The sequence below is a fragment of the Somniosus microcephalus genome, unplaced genomic scaffold, assembly GCF_052327205.1.
Source record: "Somniosus microcephalus isolate GS21.2 unplaced genomic scaffold, FLI_Smic_1.0 scaffold306, whole genome shotgun sequence".
In the NCBI taxonomy this organism is placed as follows: Eukaryota; Metazoa; Chordata; class Chondrichthyes; order Squaliformes; family Somniosidae; genus Somniosus; species Somniosus microcephalus.
Window position 1 is genome coordinate 304176 of NW_028225493.1, and position 24994 is coordinate 329169.

The 24994-nt window shown below is 45.8% G+C and overlaps 1 protein-coding gene across 1 annotated transcript in view; it reads left to right on the forward strand.

Moving 5' to 3' along the window:
- The window catches only part of dipk1b (divergent protein kinase domain 1B), a 48900-nt gene extending 26684 nt beyond the window's left edge, over positions 1–22216 (forward strand). The window contains exons 4-5 of the mRNA XM_085980593.1: positions 9408–9584; positions 13934–22216. Of these exons, the coding sequence (XP_085836719.1) occupies positions 9408–9584; positions 13934–14746 (990 nt within the window). The 3' untranslated portion in view covers positions 14747–22216. The remainder of the gene's footprint in view (positions 1–9407; positions 9585–13933) is intronic.
- The last annotated feature ends 2778 nt before the right edge of the window (positions 22217–24994 follow it).

The following is a 24994-nucleotide window of genomic DNA, read 5'->3' on the forward strand; positions in this document are numbered from 1 at the left end:
CGGTTGCCTGTCATTTTAATTCACCGCTCCATTCCCACTCGGACCTCACCGTCCTTGGCCTCTTGTATTGTTCCACGGAAGCTCAACGTAAACTCGAGGAACAGCACCTCGTCTTCCGATTAGGCACTCTGCAGCCTTCCGGACTCAATATCGAGTTCAACAATTTCAGATCATAACCTTGGCCCCTATTTCATTTTTTCTTGTAATTTTTCCACTCCTTTCCCCCCCCCCCCCCCCCTTCCTTTTGTTTCTCTCTCACACCTGGCAGCTATCTCTTGCCCAGCCAGTACACTTTACACCTAATCTCAGCCTATTACCATCTCGTCTAGCTTCTAATCTCTTTTACTTCTTTTGTTTCTTTTATTCTTTTGTCCGATTGCAGCCCTGCCTTTGATCTAGTTTCTTTTCTTTCCAGTTTTGAAGAAGGGTTCGACCCGAAACGTCAACTCAAATTTCTCTCCACGGATGTTGCCTGACCTGCTGAGTTTTTCCAGCATTTTCTGTTGTTATTGTGGAGAAGAGCATGCCAGGAGCAGCACCAGGTGTACCTAAAAATGAGGTGCAACACAGGACTACATGCATGCTAAAAAGCGGAAGCAGCATGCTATAGACAGGGCTAAGTGATCCCAAAATCAACCGATCAGATCAAAGCTCTGCAGTCCTGCCACATCCAGTCATGAATGGTGGTGGACTACTAAACAACTAATGGGAGGAGGAGGCTCCATGAATATCCCCATCCTCAATGATGGTGGAGCCCAGCACCATCTTCAGCCAAAAGTGCCGAGTGGATGATCCATATCAGCCTCCTCCTGAGGTCCACACCATCACAGAAGCCAGTCTTCAGCCAATTCGATTCACTCCACGTGATATCAAGAAACAGCTGAGCGCACTGGATACAACAAAGGCTATGGGCCCCGACAACATCCCGGCTGTCGTGCTACAGAATTGTGCTCCAGAACTAGCCACGCCTCTAGCCAAGATGTTCCAGTACAGCTACAACACTGGCATCTATCCGACAACGTGGAAAACTGCCCAGGTATGTCCTGTCCATAAAAGCAGGACAAATCCAATCCGGCCAATTACTGCCCCATCAGTCTACTCTCAATCATCAGCAAAGTGATGGAAGGTGTCATCGACAGTGCTATCAAGCGGCACTTACTCACCAATAACCTGCTCACTGATGCCCGGTTTGGGTTCCGCCAAGACCACTTGGCTCCCGACCTCATTTACAGCCTTGGTCCAATCATGGACAAAGGAGCTGAATTCCAGAGGTGAGGCAAGAGTGTCTGCCCTTGACATCAAGGCGGCATTTGTCCGAGTGTGGCATCAAGGAGTCCTAGTAAAACTCAAGTCAGTGGGGAATTGGGGGGAAATCTCTCCACTAGCTGGAGTCAAAGCTAGCACAAAGGAAGATGGTTGTGGTGGTTGAAGGTCAATCATCACAGCCCCAGGACATTGCTGCAGGAGTTCCTCAGGACAGTGTCCTCGGCCCAACCATCTTCAGCTGCTTCATCAATGACCTTCCCTCCAACATAAGGTCAGAAATGGGGATGTTCGCTGATGACTGTACAGTGTTCGGTGCCATTCACAACTCCTCAGATAATGAAGCAGTCCATGCTCGCATGCAACGAGACCTGGACGACGTTCAGGCTTTGGCTGATAAGTGGCAGGTAACATTCGCGCCATACAAGTGCCAGGCAATGACTATCTCCAACAAGCGAGTGTCTAACCACCACCCCTTGACATTACCATCACTGAATTCCCCCACTATCAACATCCTGGGGGTTACCATTGACCAGAAACTTAACTGGACCAGCCATATAAATACTGTGGCAACAAGAGCAGGTCAGAGGCTAGGTATTCTGCGAGGAGTGTCTCACCTCCTGACTCCCCAAAGCCTTTCAACCATCTACAAGGCACAAGTAAGGAGAATAGATAAGGGGGAACCAGTGGATGTGGTGTATTTGGATTTTCAGAAGGCATTCGATAAGGTGCCACACAAGAGGTTATTAAACAAAATTAGGGCTCATGGAATTGGCGGTTCTATACTAGCATGGATTGAGGATTGGTTAACGGACAGAAAACAGAGAGTAGGAATAAACGGATCATTTTCGGGTTGGCAGGCTGTAACCAGTGGGGTACCGCAAGGGTCAGTGCTTGGGCCTCAACTAATCACAATCTATATCAATGATTTGGATGAGGGGACCAAATGTAAGATATCCAAGTTTGCTGATGATACAAAGCTAGGTGGGAATTAAGTTGTGAGGAGAATGCAAAGAGGCTTCAAGGGGATATAGACAGGCTAAGTGAGTGGGCAAGAACATGGCAAATGAAATATAATGTGGAGAAATGTGAAGTTATCCACTATGGTAGGAAAAATAGAAAAGTAAGAGTATTTTTTAAATGGTGAGAGATTGGGAAATGTTGGTGTTCAGAGGGACCTGGGTGTCCTTGTACAAGAATCATAGAAACATAGAAGATAGGAGCAGGAGTAGGCCATTCGGCCCCTCTAGTCTGTTTTGCCATTTAATGAGATCATGGCTGATCATCCAAATTCAGTACCCTGTCCCTGCTTTCTCCCCATATCCCTTGATCCCTTTAGCCTTAAGAAATATATCTTAACTCCTTCTTGAATATATTTAATAAGCTGGCCTCAACTGCCTTGTGTGGTAGAGAATTCCACAGGTTCACCACTCTCTGGGTGAAGAAATTCCTCCTCATCTCTGTCCTAAATGGTTTACCCCTTATCCTTAGACTGTGACCCCTGGTTTTGGACTCCCCCGCCATCAGGAACATCCTTCCTGCATCTAGTCTGTCTAGTCCTGTTAGAATTTTATAAGTTTCAATGAGATCCCCTCTCATTCTTCTAAACTCCAGCGAGTATAAGCCTAATCGACCCAATCTCTCATTATACGTCATTTCTGCCATCCCAGGTATCAGTCTGGTGAATCTTCGCTGTACTCCCTCCATGGCAAGAACATCCTTCCTCAGATAAGGCAAACATCCTTCCTCAGATAAAGCGAATCACTGAAAGTAAACATGTAGGTACAGCAAGCAATTAGGAAAGCAAATGGTATAAGAAATAGGAGCAGGAATAGGCCACTTGACTCCTCAAATCTGCTCCGCCATTCAGTAAGATCATGGCTGATCTCGGGCTCAAAGCCACTTCTCTGCCCGCTCCCCATAACCCTTCACTCCCTTATCTTGCAAAAATCTGTCTATCTCCACCTTAAATGTATTTAATGACTCAGCCTCCACGGCTCTCTGGGGCAGAGAATTCCACAGATTTACGACCCTCTGAGAGAAGAAATTCCTCCTCATCTCAGTTCTAAAAAGTCGACCCTTTATTCTGAAACTATGCTCCCGAGTTCTAGATCTCCCCACGAGGGGAAACATCCTCTCTGCATCTACCTTGTCGAGCCCCCTCAGTATCTTGACAAAGGGTTTTCACCCGAAATGTTGACTCTATTTTCTCTCCACGGATGTTGCCTGGCCTGCTGAGTTTTTCCAGCATTTTCTGTTATTTCGGATTTCCAGCATCTGCAGTATTTTGCTATCGTCCCCTCAGTAACATATGTTTCAATAAGATCACCTCTTATTCTTCTAAATTCCAATGATTATAGGCCCAACATGCTCAACCTTTCTTCATAAGTCAACCCCCTCATCTCTGGGATTAACCTAGTGTATCGTCTCTGAACTGCCTCCAATGCAAGTATATCCTTCCTTAAATAAGGAGACCAAAACTGTAGAAACATAGAAGATAGGAGCAGGAGTCGGCCATTCGGCCCCTCGCGCCTGCTCCGCCATTCAATGAGATCATGGCTGATCATCCAAACTCAGTACCCTGCCCCTGCCTTCTCTCCATATCCCTTGATCCCTTTAGCCTTAAGAAATATATCTAACTCCTTCTTGAATATATTTAATGACTTGGCCTCAACTGCCTTCTGTGGTAGAGAATTCCACAGGTTCACCACTCTCTGGGTGAAGAAATTCCTCCTCATCTCTGTCCGAAATGGCTTACCCCTTATCCTTAGACTGTGACCCCTGATTCTGGACTCCCCGGCCATCAGAAACATCCTTCCTGCATCAAGTCTGTCTAGTCCTGTTAGAATTTTATGCTTCAATGAGATCCCCTCTCATTCTTCTAAACTCCAGCGAGTATAAGCACAATCGACCCAATCTCTCCTCATACGTCATTCCTGCCATCCCAGGTATCAGTCTGGTGAATCTTCGCTGCACTCCCTCCATGGCAAGAACATCCTTCCTCAGATAAGGCAACCAAAACTGCACACAATACTCAAGGTGCGGTCTCACCAAGGCCCTGTACAACTGCAGCAAGACATCCTTGTTCCTGTACTCGAACCCTCTTACTACGAAGGCCAACATAACATTTGCCTTCTTAACCGCCTGCTGCACCTGCATGCTTACCTTCAGCGACTGGTGCACCAGGACACCCAGGTCTCGTTGCACTTCCCCTTCGCCCAATCTATTGCCATTCAGATAATAATCTGCCTTCCTGTTTTTGCCACCAAAGTGGATAGCCTCGCATTTATCCACATTATACTGCATCTGCCCAATCACCCAACCTGTCCAAATCATCCTGGAGTTTCTCGGCATCCTCCTCACAGCACACACGCCCACCCAGCTTTGTGTCGTCTGCAAACTTGGAGATATTACATCTAGTTCCCTCGTCTAGATCATTAATATATATTGTGAATAGCTGCGGTACCCCACTAGTCACTGCCCGCCACTCGGAAAAAGACCCGTTTATTCCAACTCTGCTTCCTGTCTGCCAACCAGTTCTCTATCCAAGTCAGTACCTTGCCCCCAATCCCATGTGCAGTACTCCAGGCGTGGTCTCACCAATACCCTGTACAGTTGTAGCAGGACTTCCCTGCTTTTATACTCCAACCCCCTTGCAATAAAGGCCAACGTTCCATTTGCCTTTTTGATTACTTGCTGTACCTGCATGCTAACTTTTTGTGTTTCATGCGTAAGGGCCCCCAGATCCCTCTGAACTGTAGCATTTTGTATTCTCTCTCTATTTAAATAATAATTTGCTTTTTTATTTTTCCTGCCAAAGTGGATAACTTCGCACTTTCTCACATTATACACCATCTGCCAAATGTTTGCCCACTCACTTAGCCTGTCTATATCCCTTTGCAGATTCTTTGAGTCCTCTGCACAACTTGCTTTCCCGCCCATCTTTGTATCATCCGCAAACTTGGCTACATTACACTCTGTCCCTTCATCCAAGTCATTAATGTAGATTGTAAATAGTTGAGGCCCCAGCACCGATCCCTGTGGCACCCCACTAGTTACCATTTGCCAACCAGAAAATGACTCATTTATCCCGACTCTCTGCTTTCTGTTAGTTAGCCAATTCTCTATCCATGCTAATATATTACCCACAACTCCATGAGCTCTTATCTTATGCAGTAACCTTTTATGTGGCACCTTATCGAATGCCTTCTGGAAATCCAAATACACCACATCCACTGGCTCACCCTTGTCCACCCTGCTCATTACATCCTCAGAGAACTCCAGCAAATTTGTTAAACATGATTTCCCTTTCATAAAACCATGCTGACTCTGCTTGACTGCATTATGATTTTCCAAATGCCCGGCTACTGCTTCCTTAAAGAAGGACTCCAGCATTTTCCCAATGACAGATGTTAGGCTAACTGGTCTATAGTTTCCTGCTTTCTGTCTCCCTCCTTTCTTAAATAGGGGCGTTACATTTGCGGTTTTCCAATCCGCTGGGACCTCTCCAGAGTCCAGGGAATTTTGGTATATTGCAACGAATGCATCCACTATCTCTGCAGCCACTTCTTTTAAGACCCTGGGATGCAGGCCATCTGGTCCAGGGGACTTGTTGTCTTTTATTCCCATAATTTTACCAAGTACTTTTTCCCTAGTGATAGTGATTGTCTTTAGTTCCCCCCTCCCTGTGGCCCCTTGATTATCCATTATTGGGATGTTGTTAGTGTCTTCTACCGTGAAGACAGATACAAAATATTTCTTCAGAGTCTCTGCCATTTCCCCGTTCCCCATTATTAATTCCCCAGTCTCATCCTCTAAGGGACCAACGTTTACTTTAGCTACTCTCTTCCTTTTTATATACCTGTAGTCTTACTATCTGTTTTAATATTTCTTGCCAGTTTACTCTCTAATTCATCTTCTCTCTCTCTTTATAATTTTTTTAGTCATCCTTTGCTGGTTTTTAAAAATTTCCCAATCCTCTGGCCTCCCACCAATCTTGGCAACATTGTATGCCTTCGTTTTCAATTTGATACCATCCTTTACTTCCTTAGTTAGCCACGAATGGTGCTCCCTTCTCGTAAAATCTTTCTTTCTCACTGGAATATATTTTTGTTGAGAGTTATGAAACATCTTCTTAAATGTCTGCCACTGCATTTCAACTGTCTTACCCTTTATTTTTCCAGTCCACTTTAGCCAGTTCTGCCCTCATGCCATTGTCAGGACACTGGTTTGAGATACAACTTTCTCACCCTCCAATTGAATTTGAAATTCAACCATGCTATGATCACTCTTTCCTAGAGGATCCTTTACTATGAAATCATTTATTAATTCTGTCTCATTACACAGTACCAGATCCAAGATAGCCTGCTCCCTGGTTGGTTCCATTACATACTGTTCCAGGAAACCATCCCGGATACACTATGAACTCCTCCTCAAGGCTATCATGGCCAATTTGATTTGTCCAATCAATATGGAGATTAAAATCACCCATGATTATTACTGTATCTTTTTTACAGGCCTCCATTATTTGTTGATTTATACTCTGTCCAACAGTATTGCTACTGTTCGGGGGCCTGTAGACCACGCCCACCAGAGACTTTTTCCCCTTATTATTTTTTATCTCCACCCAAACCGATTCAATATCTTGATCTTCTGAGCCAATATCACTTCTCACCGCTGCACTCATCCCATCCTTTACCAACAAAGCCTCCCCACCTCCCTTTCCTTTCTGTCTATCCTTCCGAATTGTCAAATACCCTGGAATATTCAGTTCCCAGCCCTGGTCACCTTGCAACCACGTCTCTGTAATGGCGATCAGATCATACCCATTTGTATCTATTTGTGCCGTCAACTCATCTATCTTGTTACGAATGCTACGTGCAATCAGATATAGAGCTTTTAACTACGTCTTTTTACCATTTCTCCTTGTTTTGGCCCTTTTTCTGTTGCACTCTTATTTTTAAACATTCTGTCCCTTCCTGTCACACTCTGATTATTATTTCTCCCATCTCTATCCTGCTCCATTGTTTTCTAATTTCTCATTGACTTTTTAAATTCCCACTCACCTGGACCCTCCCCCGCCCCCCCCCCCCCACTATTTAGTTTAAAGCCCTCTTTGTTGGTCTTTATTACAAGAGGATTTGGGTATAAGAGTAAAGACATCTTACTGCAATTATATAGGGCCCTGGTGAGACCACACCTGGAGTATTGTGGACAGTTTTGGTCTCCTTACCTAAGAAAGGATATACTTGCCATAGAGGGAGTGCAACGAAGGTTCACCAGGCTGGTTCCTGGGATGGGGGGATTGTCCTCTGAGGAGAGATTGTGTAGACTAGGCCTATAGTCTCTAGAGTTTAGAAGAATGAGAGGTGATCTAATTGAAACATAAAAAATTATTACAGGACTTGACAGGGTAGATGCAGGGAGGATGTTTCCCCTGGCTGGGGAGTCTAGAACCAGGGGTCACAGACTCAGAATAAGGGGTCGGCCATTTAGGACTGAGATGAGGAGAAACTTCTTCACTCAGAGGGTGGTGAATCTTTGGAATTCTCTACCCCAGGGGGCTGTGGAGGCTCCGTCATTGAGTATATTCAAGACAGAGATCGATAGATTTTTGAATATTAAGGGAATCAAGGGATATGGGGATAGTGCAGGAAAGTGGAGATGAGATAGAAGATCAGACATGATCTTATTGAATGGCAGAGCAGGCTCGAAGGGCCAAATGGCCGACTCCTGCTCCTAGTTCTTAAGTTATTATGTTCTTATCTGCGCTCCTCTAATTCTGGTCTCTTGTGCATCCTTGATTTTAATCGCTCAACCATTGGTGGCCGTGCCTTCAACTGCCTGGGCCCTAAGCTCTGGAATTCCCTCCCTAAACCTCTCCGCCTCTCTATCTCTCTTTCCTCCTTTAAGACGCTCCTTAAAACCTACCTCTTTGACCAAGCTTTTGGTCATCTGCCCTAATATCTCCTTATGTGGTTCAGTGTCAAATATTATTTTATAACCCTCCTGTGAAGCGCCTTAGGACTTTTACTACTTTAAAGGCGCTATATAAATGCATGTTGTTTTGGATGAGCTTGTTTACAACAGGTGGGAGGTTGGCCAAGAGAGCATTGGAATAGTCGAGTCTAGATGAATGATTAAGATGAAAGAACTTGCATTTATACACCAGCTTATATCCTTAGGATGTGTCAAAGCACTTCACAACCAATTAATTATTTTGAAGTTCAGTCGATGTTGTTATGTAGGCAAACACAGCAGCCAGTTTCTGCAATGCAGTGTCCTATAAACAGCTACGGCGATGAATAATCTGTGTTTAATGGTGTTAGTTGAAGGACTCGTTGAAGTCAGGACACTAAGAGTTATCTACACTCGTCTGTAACTAGTGCCATGGGACCAGTCACATCCACCACAACAGGTAAACATAGGGGTTCAGATCATTGTCTCGTTAAAAAATGTCACTTCTGACAAATGCAGCTTAGATTCTGAGCTCAAATTCTAGAGTCGAGTTTGAACCCATGATCTTCTGACTCAGGCAAGAGTGCTACCAACTGCGCGAGGGGTTTGGGAGAGTGATGCATGAGGTTGCGTCACCTAATGTGTTGGGTGAGTATGAATGGATCTGATGGTCATTTCCAGGGATTTTTGTAAGTAGGTATGTATGTATACCATTAATTGTGTACACATTTCAGAAAATAACATTTTGGGATCCAGTATCTGAGCAATTTGAGACATGACGTGTGGTGAATGCAGCGTGCTCGGGAGGAACAGGTGACTTTGGACCTATGGTTCCCAAAGCTCTCCAATAATGGGGTTTTCCTCACGTCATGTCTGGGTCTGTTGTGGACTCATTGCTAGGATTAGTCAACAACTCCATTATCGTTGTATCATGTGACTACCAGGATGATGGAAGGCGAACTAGATGGACCTTGGTCTTTTTTCATCTAGCAATTCCTCTGATAACAGGAGCTGGCATTGAGAAACCCACACTGATCCAATAGACAGTACCAAACCCTACATACACTAAAAGACTATTATAATGAGCAAATACGAAGACACGAGCTAGAGAGAGGTGTGGTGGGGTGGGTAAGCACATTGGCCAGCTGTAGGTCATTGCGTAACATTGTCATGTTTTATCCCCACAGGTTTATGAAGGAGTCTGGAGGGATAAGGAAGTCATTATCAAGTGTGGGATAGAAGAAGCCTTCAGAGCAGATCTAAGTCCTGAGACACTACCTCGGAGGGACCTGATGCTGTTTGACAAACCAACCAGAGGGACCTCGATGGACGAATTCAAGGAGATGCTGCTGACATTCCTGAAGGTTAGTTGAATATAACTTCCTCCCAAGTGGCTCTGACTCTGGAACTCTAACAGGACAGATTGTTCTCTGCTGCTGTCTGTCTGACTCACAGTTACTGGGCATCTTAATTATCTGGTCAGACCAATGTCTGACATGTGCAGAAGCCCATCACTGTGCCTAACAATCTCCAAACCTGGCTCCTGAGAAATCCACATGGGCAAACTTTCTCTTCATCAGATATAGGATGCACATTGCCACCCCCCATGTCCAGGTTGCTAGGTGCAGGTTGGCAAGAGCCAGATCTTAGGGAGCCCCAGGATTGTGCAGGAGTACGATTGGACTTTAACCACCTAAAACCAGACTGTCTACCATTATAAAGGACGGATAAGCTTCCTGCTGTGTATCCAACGTGTTAGAGCATTGGCTTTGTTGAGAGGAGTGGAAAAACGGTGGCATAGTGGTTAGCACTGTTGCCTCACAGCGCCAGGGACCCGGGTTCAAATCCGGCCTCGGGTGACTGTCTGTGTGGAGTTTGCACATTCTCCCCGTGTTTGCGTGGGTTTCCTCCGGGTGCTCCGGTTTCCTCCCACAGTCCAAAGATGTGCGGGTTAGGTTGATTGGCCATGATAAAAAAATTGGCCCTTAGTGTTAGGGGGGATTAAATACGCGGGGTTACGGGGATAGGGCTTGGGTGGGATGGATGTCGGTGTAATGACCGGGTGCTAGGGTTTGGATGATCAGCCATGATCTCGTTGAATGGCGGAGCAGGCTCGAAGGGCCGAATGGCCTACTCCTGCTCCTATCTTCTATGTTTCTATGTAATTTCCAGCTCTATCTTGCCCCATCACTGGGCCAGGTTGTCTGATTAACTATGAAGTGCCTGGATTACTGAGCCACCAAAGCACTGGCATCTGCCACAGAGGGTTGACTTGGTTCCAGGCGAATCTAACTTAAGCCCAGAGAGATCTTGCTTCCCTCCACTCGAGGACATTAGATCATTGTTACATGTGTGTTGGAGTCCTCGTTAGGTGCACGGAGTTCCTCAGAAGTGTGGTTCACAACTCATCCTAAAATGAATGGAAGGAGCTTTAGCCACCCTCCCGAATATAGCACAGGCACATACCAGACCCCGTTAAATGGGGCGGTTCAGGAACAGTCGCTCGCCTCTCTGGAACCCAACTACGGTCGGTACCCAACCCTGGATATTAGAGCCAGAGTACTCGCATTCCACCTCCAGGTAATGCTGTCCACAAGGTGTCATCCCACTCCCCCTCAACCAGGACCCCCTGAACCACCAGCTCCCCCGAGCTCCCCCCGAACCCCCCTGAATCTGATCCCAGTGGGGATTGTGGTTTTGCTTTGCTCTTAATTGCAGACTGGCCGGCGAGACCAGGGGCTGATTGGCCGGCGAGGCCAGGGGCTGATTGGCCGGCGAGACCAGTCCAGATTCATGCACCAAGGTTCTAATTTCTGCTACAGAAGTTCATTCAATGTTCATTATTTTCCATTAAGGTTCTGAAATCTTCTCCAATTAATGAGCTCCTATAACCTTCAAAAAGTTGTATTGATCGAGAGGTTTTATAGAAATTTAAAATTCAGTTTAAGGCTGTAAGTGTCAGAATCATAGAACGATGCAGCACAGAAAGAGGCCATTCGGCCCATCGTGCCTGTGCCGGCTCTTTGAACGAGCTCTCCAATTAGTCCCACTCCCTTGCTCTTTCCCCAGAGCCCTGCAAATTTTTACCCTTCAAGTATTTCTCCAATTCCCTTTTGAAAGTTATTATTGAATCTGCTTCCACCGCCCTTTCAGGCAGCGCATTCCAGATCACAAAAAAAAAATCCTCATGTCGTCTCTGGTTCTTTTGCCAATTATCTTAATTCTGTGTCCTCTGGTTACCGACCCTTCTGTCACTGGAAACAGTTTCTCTTTATTTACTCAAAACCCATCAAGATTTTGAAAACCTCTATTAAATCTCCCCTAACCTTCTCTGCTCTAAGGAGAACAACCCCAGCTTCTCCAGTCTCTCCACGTAACTGAAGTCTTTCATCCCTGGAACCATTCCAGTAAATCTCCTCTGCACCCTCTCCAGGGTCTTGACATCCTTCCTAAAGTGCGGTGCCCAGAATTGGGCACAATACTCCAGCTGGGGCCTAACCAGTGTTTTATAAAAGTTAAGCATAACTTCCTTGCTTTTGTACTCTATACCTCTATTAATAAAGCCAAGGATCCCACAGCCTTCTTAACTTGTCATGCCACCTTCAAAGACTTGTGTATGTACACCCCCAGGTCGCTCTGTTCCTGCAACCACTTTAAAATTGTACCATTTAGTTACATTGCCTCTCCTCATTCTTCCTACCAAAATGAATCACTTCACACTTCTCTGCATTAAATTTAATCTGCCATGTGTCTGCCCATTTCACCAGTCTGTCTCCATCCTCCTGAAGTCTGTCACTGTCCTCTTCACTGTTTACTACATTTCCAAGTTTCGTGTTATCTGCAAACTTTGAAATATTCCCTGTATACCCAAGTCCAGGTCAATAATAAATATCAAAAAGAGTAGTGGTGCTAATACTGACCCCAGCTGGACATCACTGTATACTTCCCTCCAGTCTGTAAAACAACCGTCTACCACTACTCTCTCTTTCAGTCCCTTAGCAAAATTTCATATCCATGCTGCCACTATCCCTTTAATCCCATGCACTTTAATTTTGCTAACTAGTCTATTATATGGTACTTTGAAAAATGCCTTTTGAAAGTCCATATACATAATGTCAACTGCACACCCTCATCAACCCTCTCTGCTCCTTCAAAGAATTCAATCTGTTGAGATGCAACTCGTCTACCTTAAACAGGTCCCTCTTGCCCCAGAACTGGTCCCAATGCCCAAGGAATCTGCACCATTTCTCCAGCCACACATTAACCTGTTTTATCCTACTATTCCTATACTCACTAGCGCGTGGCACTGGGAGTAATCCAGAGATTACCACCTTTGAGGTCCTGCTTTTTTAACTTCCTCCCCAGCTCCTGAAACCTCTGACTGCAGGACCTCAATCCCTTTCCTTCCTATGTCATTGTTTACTGCATGGACCATGACTTCTGGCTATTCCCCTTTCCCGCTGAAAAAGTTTTGCACCCTCTTGGGAATGTCCTTTACCCTAGCACCAGGGAGACAACACACCATGTGGGCCTCACATTGGTGGTTGCAGAAACGCCTGTCTATCGACACCCCTATGACCACCGCATTTCTACACTTTGCTGTGCCCCACCCCCCTACCCTGTGCAGTCATTTGCCCCACAGTGCTGTGGATGTGCTCTAGGCTGCGCTCCCCAGAGATGTCATAACCCTCACTGGTATTCAGCACTGAAAACTGGGTTAAGAGTACCACACGCCCGGAGGATTCCTGCACTGCCTGCCTCTTCCTACCCTGCTGATGGTCACCCACTTACTATTCTCCTGAACTCTCTGTAGCTGCAGGGTGACTACTTCCTGGAACGTGCACTCCAGGAAATTCTCAACCTCCCGTATGCCCTGCAGTGACTCCAGCCGCTCCTCAAGCTCAGAAACCCTGAGCTAGAGTTTGAGCAACTGGAGGCACTTCCTGCACACGTGCTGATCCAGGACACATGAAGCGTCCTGGAGTTCCCACATGGCACAGGGATTGCAGGCAATGGGTCTCAGCTGTTCCATCATTTTGCTTAAAAGTCTATCTACTTATGTTATATATGTTTTTAGTTTAGTATCCCCTTACTCCTATTTATTATTTGTGTAGACCAGATTTTTATTTAATGCAATTTGGATCCCGTTAATCTTGGTAGCCTCTACTTAGTTAATTTTAATTTTATCCCCTTAGATCTAATTACTGATTTATTTATACATTTACTGTTGCCCCTTGGTTTAAATTAGTTTGCACCTCCTTCGCCCTCTGCTCCGAATTCTCCTACTCACCAAATTCCTGTTGCCACTCATTTAGCAGATTCACCCAGCTCTGTGCGTTAGCAGATATTTCTCTAATATATACCTTTTAGAAACACACTAATTCCAACTGGTCGGTCAACTGCCAGCCACAATAACTAACACCTAGTCAAGCACCCACTTACAGCTGGTTAACTGTTAACTGCCACTGACTTGCAGTTTTAAAATCAAGTTTTAAAGTAAGAAAACTGGGTTAAATTTCAGTTTGATAACAACACACAATCTTTACTACTCGCCCACTCCTTACCAGTGAATTCCCACTCTCACCAAATTCCCGTTGCCACTCCGTTTAGCAGATTCCCCAAACTCTGTGCTCACAGTTCTGCCATTGTGACCCTGGGACTATATTTAGGATTCCAGCATTGCCGTCACTCACAATGCTCTCTCTTTTTTCAGTCTAGTCTTGGAGATCAGCAATCACTTGGGAACCTTGTCAACAGAATAATCAACATGGCAGATATCAACCAGGACAAGAAGGTCTCCTTAGCAGAAGCAAAGTCTATCTGGGCCTTGCTTCAGCTCAATGAGTTTTTATTGATTGTTTCTCTGCACGAGAAGGAACACACCGCCCAGTTACTGGGCTACTGTGGAGACCTGTACATCACTGAGAAGATCCCCTACCACTCACTTTACAGCGTCAAGGTGCCACGCTTCCTTCAAGCAGTTTTGCCCACAATGGTGCACAAGAGCCTGAACCGATGGTTTGCTCCTGCATGGCCACGGCGAGCAGAAATTACCATTGGTCTCTTGGAATTCGTGGAGGAGATTTTTCACGGTACTTACGGCAGTTTTTACATCTGCGACACAGACCCGAGTAACATCGGCTACAATGAGAAATATGATTTTAAAATGGTTAACTTAAGGAAGGTGGTGACAGAAATGACTCTTAAAGGATTCTATAAAGGGCGTCATTGTGAACACAACACAGACTGCACACATGGGAAAGATTGCACAGCAACCTGTGACAAACTAGTGAAGCAATGCAATACTGAACTGATACAACCAAATCTGGCCAAGATTTGTGGATTGTTACGGGAGTATCTGCTGTATGGGGCACCCACCGATTTCAGAGATGAATTACAAAAACACCTGCAGACCTGCATGACACTGAATGGGTTGGCGAGCCAGATGGAGGTACATCATTCACTGCTGTTAAACAACATCAAAGCCCTACTTTGGAAAAAGATCTCTAACACCAAATATTCATAAAGGGTCAGAGATTCTCTAAACACAATCGTGTTGCATCTGGAGGTTCTTGTCTAATGTAATTTATGAATTAGTATCATCTGTGTCAACAACCTCAAGTAAAGTTCTAGGCAAGTAGCTGCAGGTACTCGTCGGTCAATTTAAAATGACCTTTAGGTACCTTGTCAAACCATAAGCCTAATATAGTACAAAGGTTGCAGACATTATTAAAGATTAAATATAGCAATCATATAACGAGAAACATTCCTCTTCATTTGCGTGTCAGTTTTTGCTGGGTATTAGAGAACAGTCCTTACTGTGTTGCAGTCTCAACCATCGAACAGAATCTTGTCCACTGCATGAGATCCAGTCACTCCTTCCCCCTCCTGTCACTCCTTCCCCCAACTTCTCCTACACCCCCAATCTCTCCTTTGGTTTTGATCTTCCAGAATTCCCTAGATTCAAGAACGGTCCCTGCGGATTGGAAGGTAGCAAACATAACCCCGCTAGAGTGAGAACAGATAACTACAGGCTAGTTAGCCTGACATCAGTAGTAGGGAAAATGGCAGAATCTATTATTAAGCACGTGGTAGCAGGACACTTAGAAAATCATAATATGATTGGGCAGAGTCAAAACGGATTTATGAAAGGGAAAGTGTGTTTGACAAATCTAAGAGTTTTTTGAGGTTGTAACCAATGTTCCCTCTAATTTTTTGGGGCCCACGTGGCCCCTTTAACGGGCTGCACAGGACATTCAAAATTCCACGCATGCACAGTTTTTCTATTTAAAAGCTGGCTCACCAGCTGCGCGGGACCTCCAGAGCGCTGTGCAGCTTAAACAGAACCTTGGTTATAACTAGCAGGGTAGATAAGGGGGAACCAACAGATGTAGTGAATTTGGATTTTCAGAAAGCATTTGTTAAGGAGCCACATAAGAGGTTATTACACAAAATTAAGACTCACGAGATTGGGGGTAAGCAATTAGCTTGGATTGAGGATTGGTTAACGGAGAGAAAACAGAAAGTAGGAATAAACACGTCATTTTCCTGGACTAATGATCCAGAGACATGAGTTCAAATCCCACCACGGCAGCTGGGGAATTTAAATTCAGTTAAATAAATCTGGAATAAAAAGCTAGTATCAGTAATGGTGACCATGAATCTACCAGATTATCATAAAAACCCATCTAGTTCACTAATGTGCTTTAAGGAAGGAAATCTGCCGTCCTTACCCAGTCTGGCCTGTATGTGACTCCAGACCCACAGCAATGTGATTGACTCTTAACTGCCCTCTGAAATGGCCTAGCAAGTCACTACAGAAAGCAATAAGAAGAATAAAACTGGATGGACCACCCGGCATCGACCTCGGCACCGACTTCGGACATGACAACAGCACACCCAGCCGAGTCAACCCTGCAAAGTCCTCCTCACCAACATCTGGGGACTTGTGCCAAAATTGGGAGAGCTGTCCCACAGACTAGTCAAGCAACAGCCTGACATCGTCATACTCACAGAATCATACCTTTCAGCCAATGTCCCGAACTCCTCCATCACCATCCCTGGGTATGTCCTGTCCCACCGGCAGGGCAGGCCCACCAGGGGTGGCGGCACAGTGGTATACAGTTGGGAGGAAGTGGTCCTGGGAGTCCGCAACATTGACTCCAGACCCCATGAAGTCTCATGGTTTCAGGTCAAGCATAGGCAAGGAAACCTGCTGATTACCACCTACCGCCCTCAGCTGATGAATCAGTACTCCTCCATGTTGAACACCACTTGAAAGAAGCACTGAGGTTAGCAAGGGCACAGAATGTACTCTGGGTGGGGGACTTCAATGTCCATCATCAAGACTGGCTCGGCAGCACCACTACTGATCGAGCTGGCCGAGTCCTGAAGGACATATCTGCCAGTCTGCGGCAGGTGGTGAGAGAACCAACACAAGGGAAAAACCTACTTGACCTCGCCCTCACCAATCTACCTGTCGCAGATGCATCTGTCAATGACAGCACTGGTAGCAGTGACCACCGCACAGTCCTTGTGGAGACGAAGACCCGTCTTCACAGTGAGGACACCCTCCATCGTGTTGTGTGGCACTACCACCGTGCTACATGTGATAGATTCAGAACAGATCAAGCAGCTCAAAACTGGGCAACCATGAGGCACTGTGGGCCATCAGCAGCAGCAGAATTGTATTCCACCACAATCTGTAACCTCATGGGCCGGCATATCCCTCACTCTACCATTACCATCAAGCCAGGGGACCAACCCTGGTTCAATAAGGAGTGTAAAAGAGCAGCAGGCGGCGTACCTAAAACACGGTGCACACCTGGGGAAGCTGCAACACAGGACTACATGCATACTAAAAAGCAGAAGCAGCATGCTATAGACAGAGCTAAGCGATCCCACAATCAATGGATCAGATCAAAACTCTGCAGTCCTTCCACATCCAGTCGTGAATGGTGGTGGACCATTAAACAGCTAACGGGAGGAGGAGGCTCCATGAATATCCCCATCCTCAATGATGGCAGAGCCCAGCACGCGAGTGCAAAAGACAAGGCTGAAGTGTTTGTAACCATCTTCAGCCAGAAGTGCCGAGTGGATGATCCATATCGGCCTCCTCCTGATGTCCCCACCATCTCAGAAGCCAGTCTGCAGCCAATTCAATTCACTCCACGTGATATAAAAACGACTGAGCGCACTGGCTATGGGCCCCAACAACATCCCGGCTGTCATGCTGAAGACTTGTGCTCCAGAACTAGCCGCGTCTCTAGCCAAGCTGTTCCAGTACAGCGACCACACTGGCATCTACCTGACAATGTGGAAAACTGCTCAGGTATGTCCTGTCCACAAAAAGTAGGACAAATTCAATCCGGCCAGTTACCACCCCATCAGTCTACTCTCAATCATCAGCAAAGTGATGGAGGGTGTTGTCGATAGTGCTATCAAGCGGCACTTACCAATAACCTGCTCACCGATTCCCAGTTTGGGCTCCGCCAGGACCACTCGGCTCCAGACCTCATTACAGCCTTGGTCCAAACAGGGACAAAAGAGCTGAATTCCAGAGGTGAGGTGCCCTTGACATCAAGGCAGCATTTGACCGAGAGTGGCATCAAGGAGCCCTAATAAAACTGAAGTCAATGGGAATCGGGGCAAACTCTCCACTGGCTGGAGTCATACCTAGCACAAAGGAAGATGGTTGTGGTAGTTGGAGGTTAATTATCTCAGCCCCAGGACATCGCTGCAAGAGTTCCTCAGGGCAGTGTCCTAGGCCCAAACATCTTCAGCTGCTTCATCAATGACCTTCCCTCCAACATAAGGTCAGAAATGGGGATGTTCGCTGATGATTGCATAGTGTTCAGTTCCATTCGCAGCTCCCCAGATAATGAAGCAGTCCATGCTAGATGTAGAACTAGATGTAATATCTCCAAGTTTGCAGACGACACAAAGCTGGGTGGGCGTGTGTGCTGTGAGGAGGATGCCGAGAAACTCCAGGATGATTTGGACAGGTTGGGGGATTGGGCAGAAGCATAGCAGATGCAATATAATGTGGATAAATGCGAGGTTATCTACTTTGGTGTCAAAAACAGGAAGGCAGATTATTATCTGAATGGCAATAGATTGTGAGAAGGGGAAGTGCAACGAGACCTGGGCGTCCTTGTGCACCAGTCGCTGAAGGTAAGCATGCAGGTGCAGCAGGCGGTTAAGAAGGCAAATGTTATGTTGGCCTTCGTAGCAAGAGGGTTTGAGTACAGGAACAAGGATGTCTTGCTGCAGTTGTACAGGGCCTTGGTGAGACCACATCTTGAGTATTGTGTGCAGTTTTGGTCGCCTTATCTGAAGAAGGATGTTCTTGCCATGGAAGGAGTGCAGCGAAGATTCACCAGGCTGATACCTGGGATGGCAGGAATGACGTATGAGGAGAGAGTGGGTCGATTGGGCTTGTACTCGCTGGAGTTTAGAAGAATGAGAGGGGATCTCATTGAAACTTATAAAATTCTAACAGGACTAGACAGACTAGATGCAGGAAGGATGTTCCCGATGGTCGGGGAGTCCAGAACCAGGGGTCACAGTCTAAGGATAAGGGGTAAGCCAATTAGGACAGAGATGAGGAGGAATTTCTTCACCCAGAGAGTGGTGAACCTGTGGAATTCTCTACCAAAGTAGGCAGTAGAGGCCAATTCATTAAATATATTCAAGAAGGAGTTAGCTATACTTCTTAAGGCTAAAGGGATCAAGGGATATGGGGAGAAGGCAGGAACAGGGTACTGAATTTGGATGATCAGCCATGATCTCATTGAATGGCGGAGCAGGTACAAGGGACCGAATGGCCTACTCTTGCTCCTATCTTCTATGTTTCTATGCCCACATGCAGCAAGACCTGGACAACATTCAGGCTTGGGCTGATATGTGGCAAATAACATTCGCCCCATGACATTCAAAAGCATTACCATCGCCGAATCCCCCACCATCAATAGCCTGGGAATCACCATTGACCAGACACTTAACTGGACCAGCCACATAAATACTGTGGCTACAAGAGCAGGTCAGAGGGTAGGTATTCTGTGGCGAGTGTCTCACCACCTGACTCCCCAAAGCCTTTCCACCACCTACAAGGCACAAGTCAGGAGTGTGATGGAATACTCTCCACTTGCCTGGATGAGTGCAGCTCCAACAACACTCAAGAAGCTTGACACCATCCAGAGCAAAGCAGCCCACTTGATCTGCACCCCATCCACCATCTTAAACATTCACTACCTCCACCACTGGCGCACCGTGACTGCAGTGTGTACCATCTACAAGATGCACTGCAGCAACTCGCCAAGGCTTCTTCGACAGCACCTCCCAAACCCGTGACCTCTACCACGTAGAAGGACAAGGGCAGCAGGTGCATGGGAACACCATCACCTCCAAGTTCCCCTCCAAGTTACACACCATCCTGACTTGGAAATATATAGCCTTTCCTTAATCAGCGCTGGGTCAAAATCCTGGAACTCCCTCCCGAACAGCACTGTGGGAGTACCTTCACCACAGGGACTGCAGCGGTTCAAGAAGGCAGCTCACCACCACCTGCTCAAGGGCAATTAGGGATGGGCAGTAAATGCTGGCCTTGCCAGCGACACCCATATCCTGGGAACAAATTTTTTTTTAAATTCGGGTTGGTAGGCTGCAACTAGTGGGGTACCGCAAGGATTGGTGCTTGGGCCTCAGCTATTTGCAATCTATATCAATAACTTAGATGAGGGGACCGAGTGTAATGTATCCAAGTTTGCTGATGATACAAAGCTAGGTTGGAAAGTAAGTTGTGAGGAGGATGCAAAGAAGCTGCAAAGGGATATAGATAGGTTAAGTGAGTGGGCAAGAACATGGCAGGTGGAATATAATGTCGAGAAATGTGAAGTTAGCCACTTTGGTAGGAAAAATAGAAAAGCATAATATTTTTTTAAACGGTGAGACTGGGAAATGTTGGTATTCAGAGGGACCTGGGTGTCCTTGTACACGAATCACAGAAAGTTAACATGCAGGTACAGCAAGCAATTAGGAAAGCAAATGGTATGTTAACCTTTATTACAAGAGGATTGGAGTATAAGAGTAAAGATATCTTGCTGCAATTATATAGCGCCCTGGTGAGACCACACCTGGAGTATTGTGGACAGTTTTGGTCTCCTTACCTAAGGAAGGATATACTTGCCATAGAGGGAGTGCAACGAAGGTTCACCAGACGGGTTCCTGGGATGGGGATTTTCCTATGAAGAGAGATTGAGTAGACTGGGCCTGTATTCTCTAGAATTTAGAAGAATGAAAGGTGATCTCATTGAAACATATAAAATTCTTAAGGGGCTTAACAGGGTAGAAGCAGGGAGGATGTTTCCCCTGTCTGGGGAGTCTAGAACCAGGGGTCACAGTCTCAGAATAAGGGGTTGGCCATTTAGGACTGAGTTGAGGAGAAATTTCTTCAGAGGGTGGTGAACCTTTGGAATTCTCTGCCCCAGAGGGCTGTGGAGGCTCAGTCATTGAGTATATTCAAGACAGAGATCGATAGATTTTTGGATATTAAGGGAATCAAGAGATATGGGGATAGTGCAGGAAGATGGAGTTGAGGTAGAAGATCAGCCAGGATCTTATTGAATGGTGGAGCAGACTCAAAGGGCCAAATGACCTACTCCTGCTCCTATTTCTTATGTTCTTAACTTACACCCCCCAACCTCACTCACGCCCCCTCACCTCTCCTACACTGTCTCTCTCTGTCTCTCTCAACCCTCAATCACGTCTTTCAGCTCTCTCCTGATTCCATCTTTAGCTGCCTCTATAATCTCCCTGGCCAGTCTGTTCTAAACCTTTACCACTAACTGAAGTAGTTTAATTGAAACTGTTCACATTCAATGTTCGGTCATGTTTTGATTCCAATGTTTGTGGGAGTTTCAAATAGCTCATTATTTCTCAGTTTATCTGTACCCTTTAGAATCTTGAATACAGAACTAAAAAGGTACTGGGGAAATGTGGACACTGTAGAAACAGTTCCTGTTATATCCAACAACTTGCATTTATAATACCTTTAACATAGAAAACTATCTTCAGATGTGTAATGAAAAATAACTATGATTGATGGGAACCAAAGGAAACAGCAGAGTAAGTGATACAACTGTCAGACTGCACAATCCTGAGATATTCCAGACATCATCTTTCTCCTCTTATCATCATCACTTATTCCAAAGTCCCAATTCTTTTCAGGAAATCACTTTTTAAAGATCAGATCATTTTCATTTTGTTGCAATCTGCTGTCCGGGAGTTAGTCACCTCAGTTTATGCACTAACAAATGTTAACATCACTCAGACACTGAGCCAAGCTCAGCAACAACCCGAGAGACGGTAACTTCATTTCCGATTTTAAAAAATTAATTTCAGATATTTCCACAAAGAAAGAAGTCATCGGCTGCAGTATTTTAATTTTTAGCTGAAAATGACAGCAGGGATTCTCGGTAAAGGAAGTAGCGGCAAGAAGCATCATATTGGTCCTGTCCGCTCTAGCCGGCGGGGGAGTGAGTCCTCATTCTTCAGACTGTTTCTGAGAGTGGCGAGAATGCGCGATCTAGTCAGTCCCACTCCCCGACTCTTTCCCCAGATCCCTGCAATTTTTCTCCTTCAAATATTTATCCAATTCCCTTTTGAAGGCTCCTATTGAATCTGTATCCACCACTATTGAATCTGTATCCACCACTATTGAATCTGTATCCACCCCCCTATCAGGTAGTGCATTCCAAATCCACTCATTGCGTAAAAAAGTTTTTACTCATGTCGCCTCTGGTTCTTTTGTCAATAAATAATAATAATAATAATCAACTTTTATTGTCATTGTTAGTGCACAAGTGCAGTACAACGAAATGTAGGCTTGCGGCTCCTGAGAGTGTACGTTTAGATTAAGACATTTAAACATTCAACATACATTTGGCTTGTAATACATTAACATAAACATAACCATAATAAAGTGCATTGGCAGATGTGCAGGCTTTAGAGTTTATTTGTGGAGTTCAGTAGGATGACAGCCCTGGGAAAGAAGCTGTTCCTAAATCTGGTCGTTCGGGTGCGAATGCATCTGTAGCGTCTCCCAGAGGGTAGGAGGGCGAACAGACTGTGGCTGGGGTGGGTAGGGTCTTTGATGATGGTCCGTGACCTCCGTAAACAGCGTTTCTGGTATATGTGCTCTATGGTCGGTAGCCGGGTGCCGGTAATGCGTTGGGCAGTTTTGACTACCCGCTGCAGGGCTTTCCGGTCATAGTAGCTACAGTTGCCGTACCATACCGTGATACAGTTCGTCAGGATGCTCTCTATTGTGCAGCGGTAAAAGTTAGAGAGGATCAGAGGTGACAGGTTACATCCCTTCAGCCTCCTTAGGAAATATAGGCGCTGCTGGGCCTTCTTCACCAGAGAGGAGGTATTGAGGGACCAGGAGAGGTCTTCCGTGATGTGGACTCCGAGGAACTTAAAGCTGTCCACCCTTTCCACCACAGCCCCATTGATGTGGATGGGGGTGTGACTTCCGCCTTTAGACTTCCTGAAGTCCACAATGATTTCTTTGGTTTTCTTGATGTTAAGGGCCAGGTTGTTGTCGGCGCACCACTTCACGAGATGCTGGACCTCCTCCCTGTAGGCTGACTCATCGTTGTTGGTGATCTGGCCTAATGGATATTAGGCCAGATCATAGATGCATTTAAGGGGAAGCTGGATAAACACTTGAGGGAGAAAGGAATAGAAGGCTATGCTGATAGGGTGAGATGAAGAGGGGAGGGAGGAGGCTCGTGTGGAGCAGAAACACTGCATGGACCAGTTGGGCTAAATGGCCTGTTTCTGTGCTGTAAAACTTATGTAATATTGTCCCAGATGGAACACTTTCTGCTGATTAAGGTGCCCAGTCCCAACTCCAAAGACTAAAGTCTCCCCTTTTAAGCTGGGCTTCAAAGGTGATTTATTGAGATTCTGTTTTACAGAACAAGACTCTGTCCTTATAATCAGAGCTCAGGGTAGATTGTCTGACACAGCACGGGGAAATATCATTCTAGTTTAAAACATCTCTGGGGCCAGTTGTCCATCTGTGGATAAACTCCCCACAGAAGCTGGAGTTCAGTGAGATAGTCTGTGAGTGACCACACATTAATAGCCATTAAACAAAGATTTATATACTAGCCGATCCCCTGTGGCATTGCTCATTGAGTCAGAAGATACTGTTAATACACTGCTTGCAGAAAACAATGTGACAGAAAGTGCTACAAGAAACGTGACAAGGGCACACTATGTACAAGATGTAGATCATAGAATCCTACCTGCTCTTTGAAAGAGCTATCCAATAGAAAGACAAGATCTATATAAATTTAAAAAGTAACAGGATGATGCTCCAGTATCAGCCACTAGCGCCAAGCTCGCCTGTCAGCGGCCCTCAGATCAGGTGAATAAACCACTTTACACATGTATGATCCCAGCAGACCGTGGCCTGACCAGCCCAGCCCAGCCCTTCCCAGAATTGTTAAATATGCAGTTTTGTTGGAATATAAATGTTCTTTCTGGTGCCCTTGTTATGTTCCTGGTTTGCCTCAACGCCCACAGGTTTTTCACGTTTCCATTAGTTTGAATGTGTGTTACAATAAAGTGTGTTTACAGAAATGGAGCAGTGTGTGAGTTTGATGTAAAAGCTGCCGTTACATTATTCCAGTTAACTACCCTCCCTACACATCACTGCCATATTTAACTGGGTGATGGGACGCGTGCAATTGGTGAGCTGGCAGTATCTAGTAATCAAGGCATCACTCGTCCCTGCTCCTGTATCAGCCGATATTGCCACACTCGGCTGCCAGAAGCCTTCAGATCAGGTGGTCCTGAAGACAAACACAACCCTCCCACTGCTCCTGGTGATATAACAGGTCGACATCAGGTGTGGGCCCTTCACCACAATCCAGAACTTCATAACCCAGCGTTCCTTTTTACAGATTTACCTACTGCAAATTTTCAGCATTTTCTGTTTCAAATTTTCAGCATTTAGTTTTCCCTTTTTCTGGTGCTCTAAGGCAGCACCAGTTGCAGAGCTGTCCTCGGACAGACTTATCTTCAGTGCTACATGAAAACCCACGACTCTCTCAGCAGACAGGGTTGGCAATGGGCAGATTTTGCCCTTCAGTCTCAAACACCCTCCCACAACAGTTCCATACAGACTGCCTAGAAACTATTGATAAATTCCACACAGGACACTGGGCAGTGCAAACTTCTAGTTCAGAATCTGCACTACCCAAACTGTGGGAGGTGTCTGGGTGGCTCATCACTGGCTCTAACCGCATCAACATACATTTACTGTTCACTTACCCATCTGAACACGCTGTTTTAACACACTTATCGACCAGCTCACACCCCCTCTCCTGAAGGTGCGGACTCTCACTGGGCTACGGTTCCAGTTATCTTCCAGTACCAAACCCCACTGCCCAGACAGGGAGTGGCAGCAGTAAACATTCAGATCCCAGCAATGCCCAGTCCTGTTACAGACACTCATCTTCTCGGAGTCACTGGATAATCCGGAGCAGGAACCTGAGCTGATTTATCCCTCTCTAACACAGGGGTGCGGAGTGTGTCTGCCTCAGTGACATTAATCACTGAACTCAGCCCTCAGGAGCAAACTGGGGCTCTCCAAAACCTCGCACTCAAACCTGAGATTTATAGTTACAAGTTAGATACCAAAGCCAGGGACTCGTGTCAAAATACAGTTTAAAAGCAGCGGGATGCATCTTGTGGGAGGCTG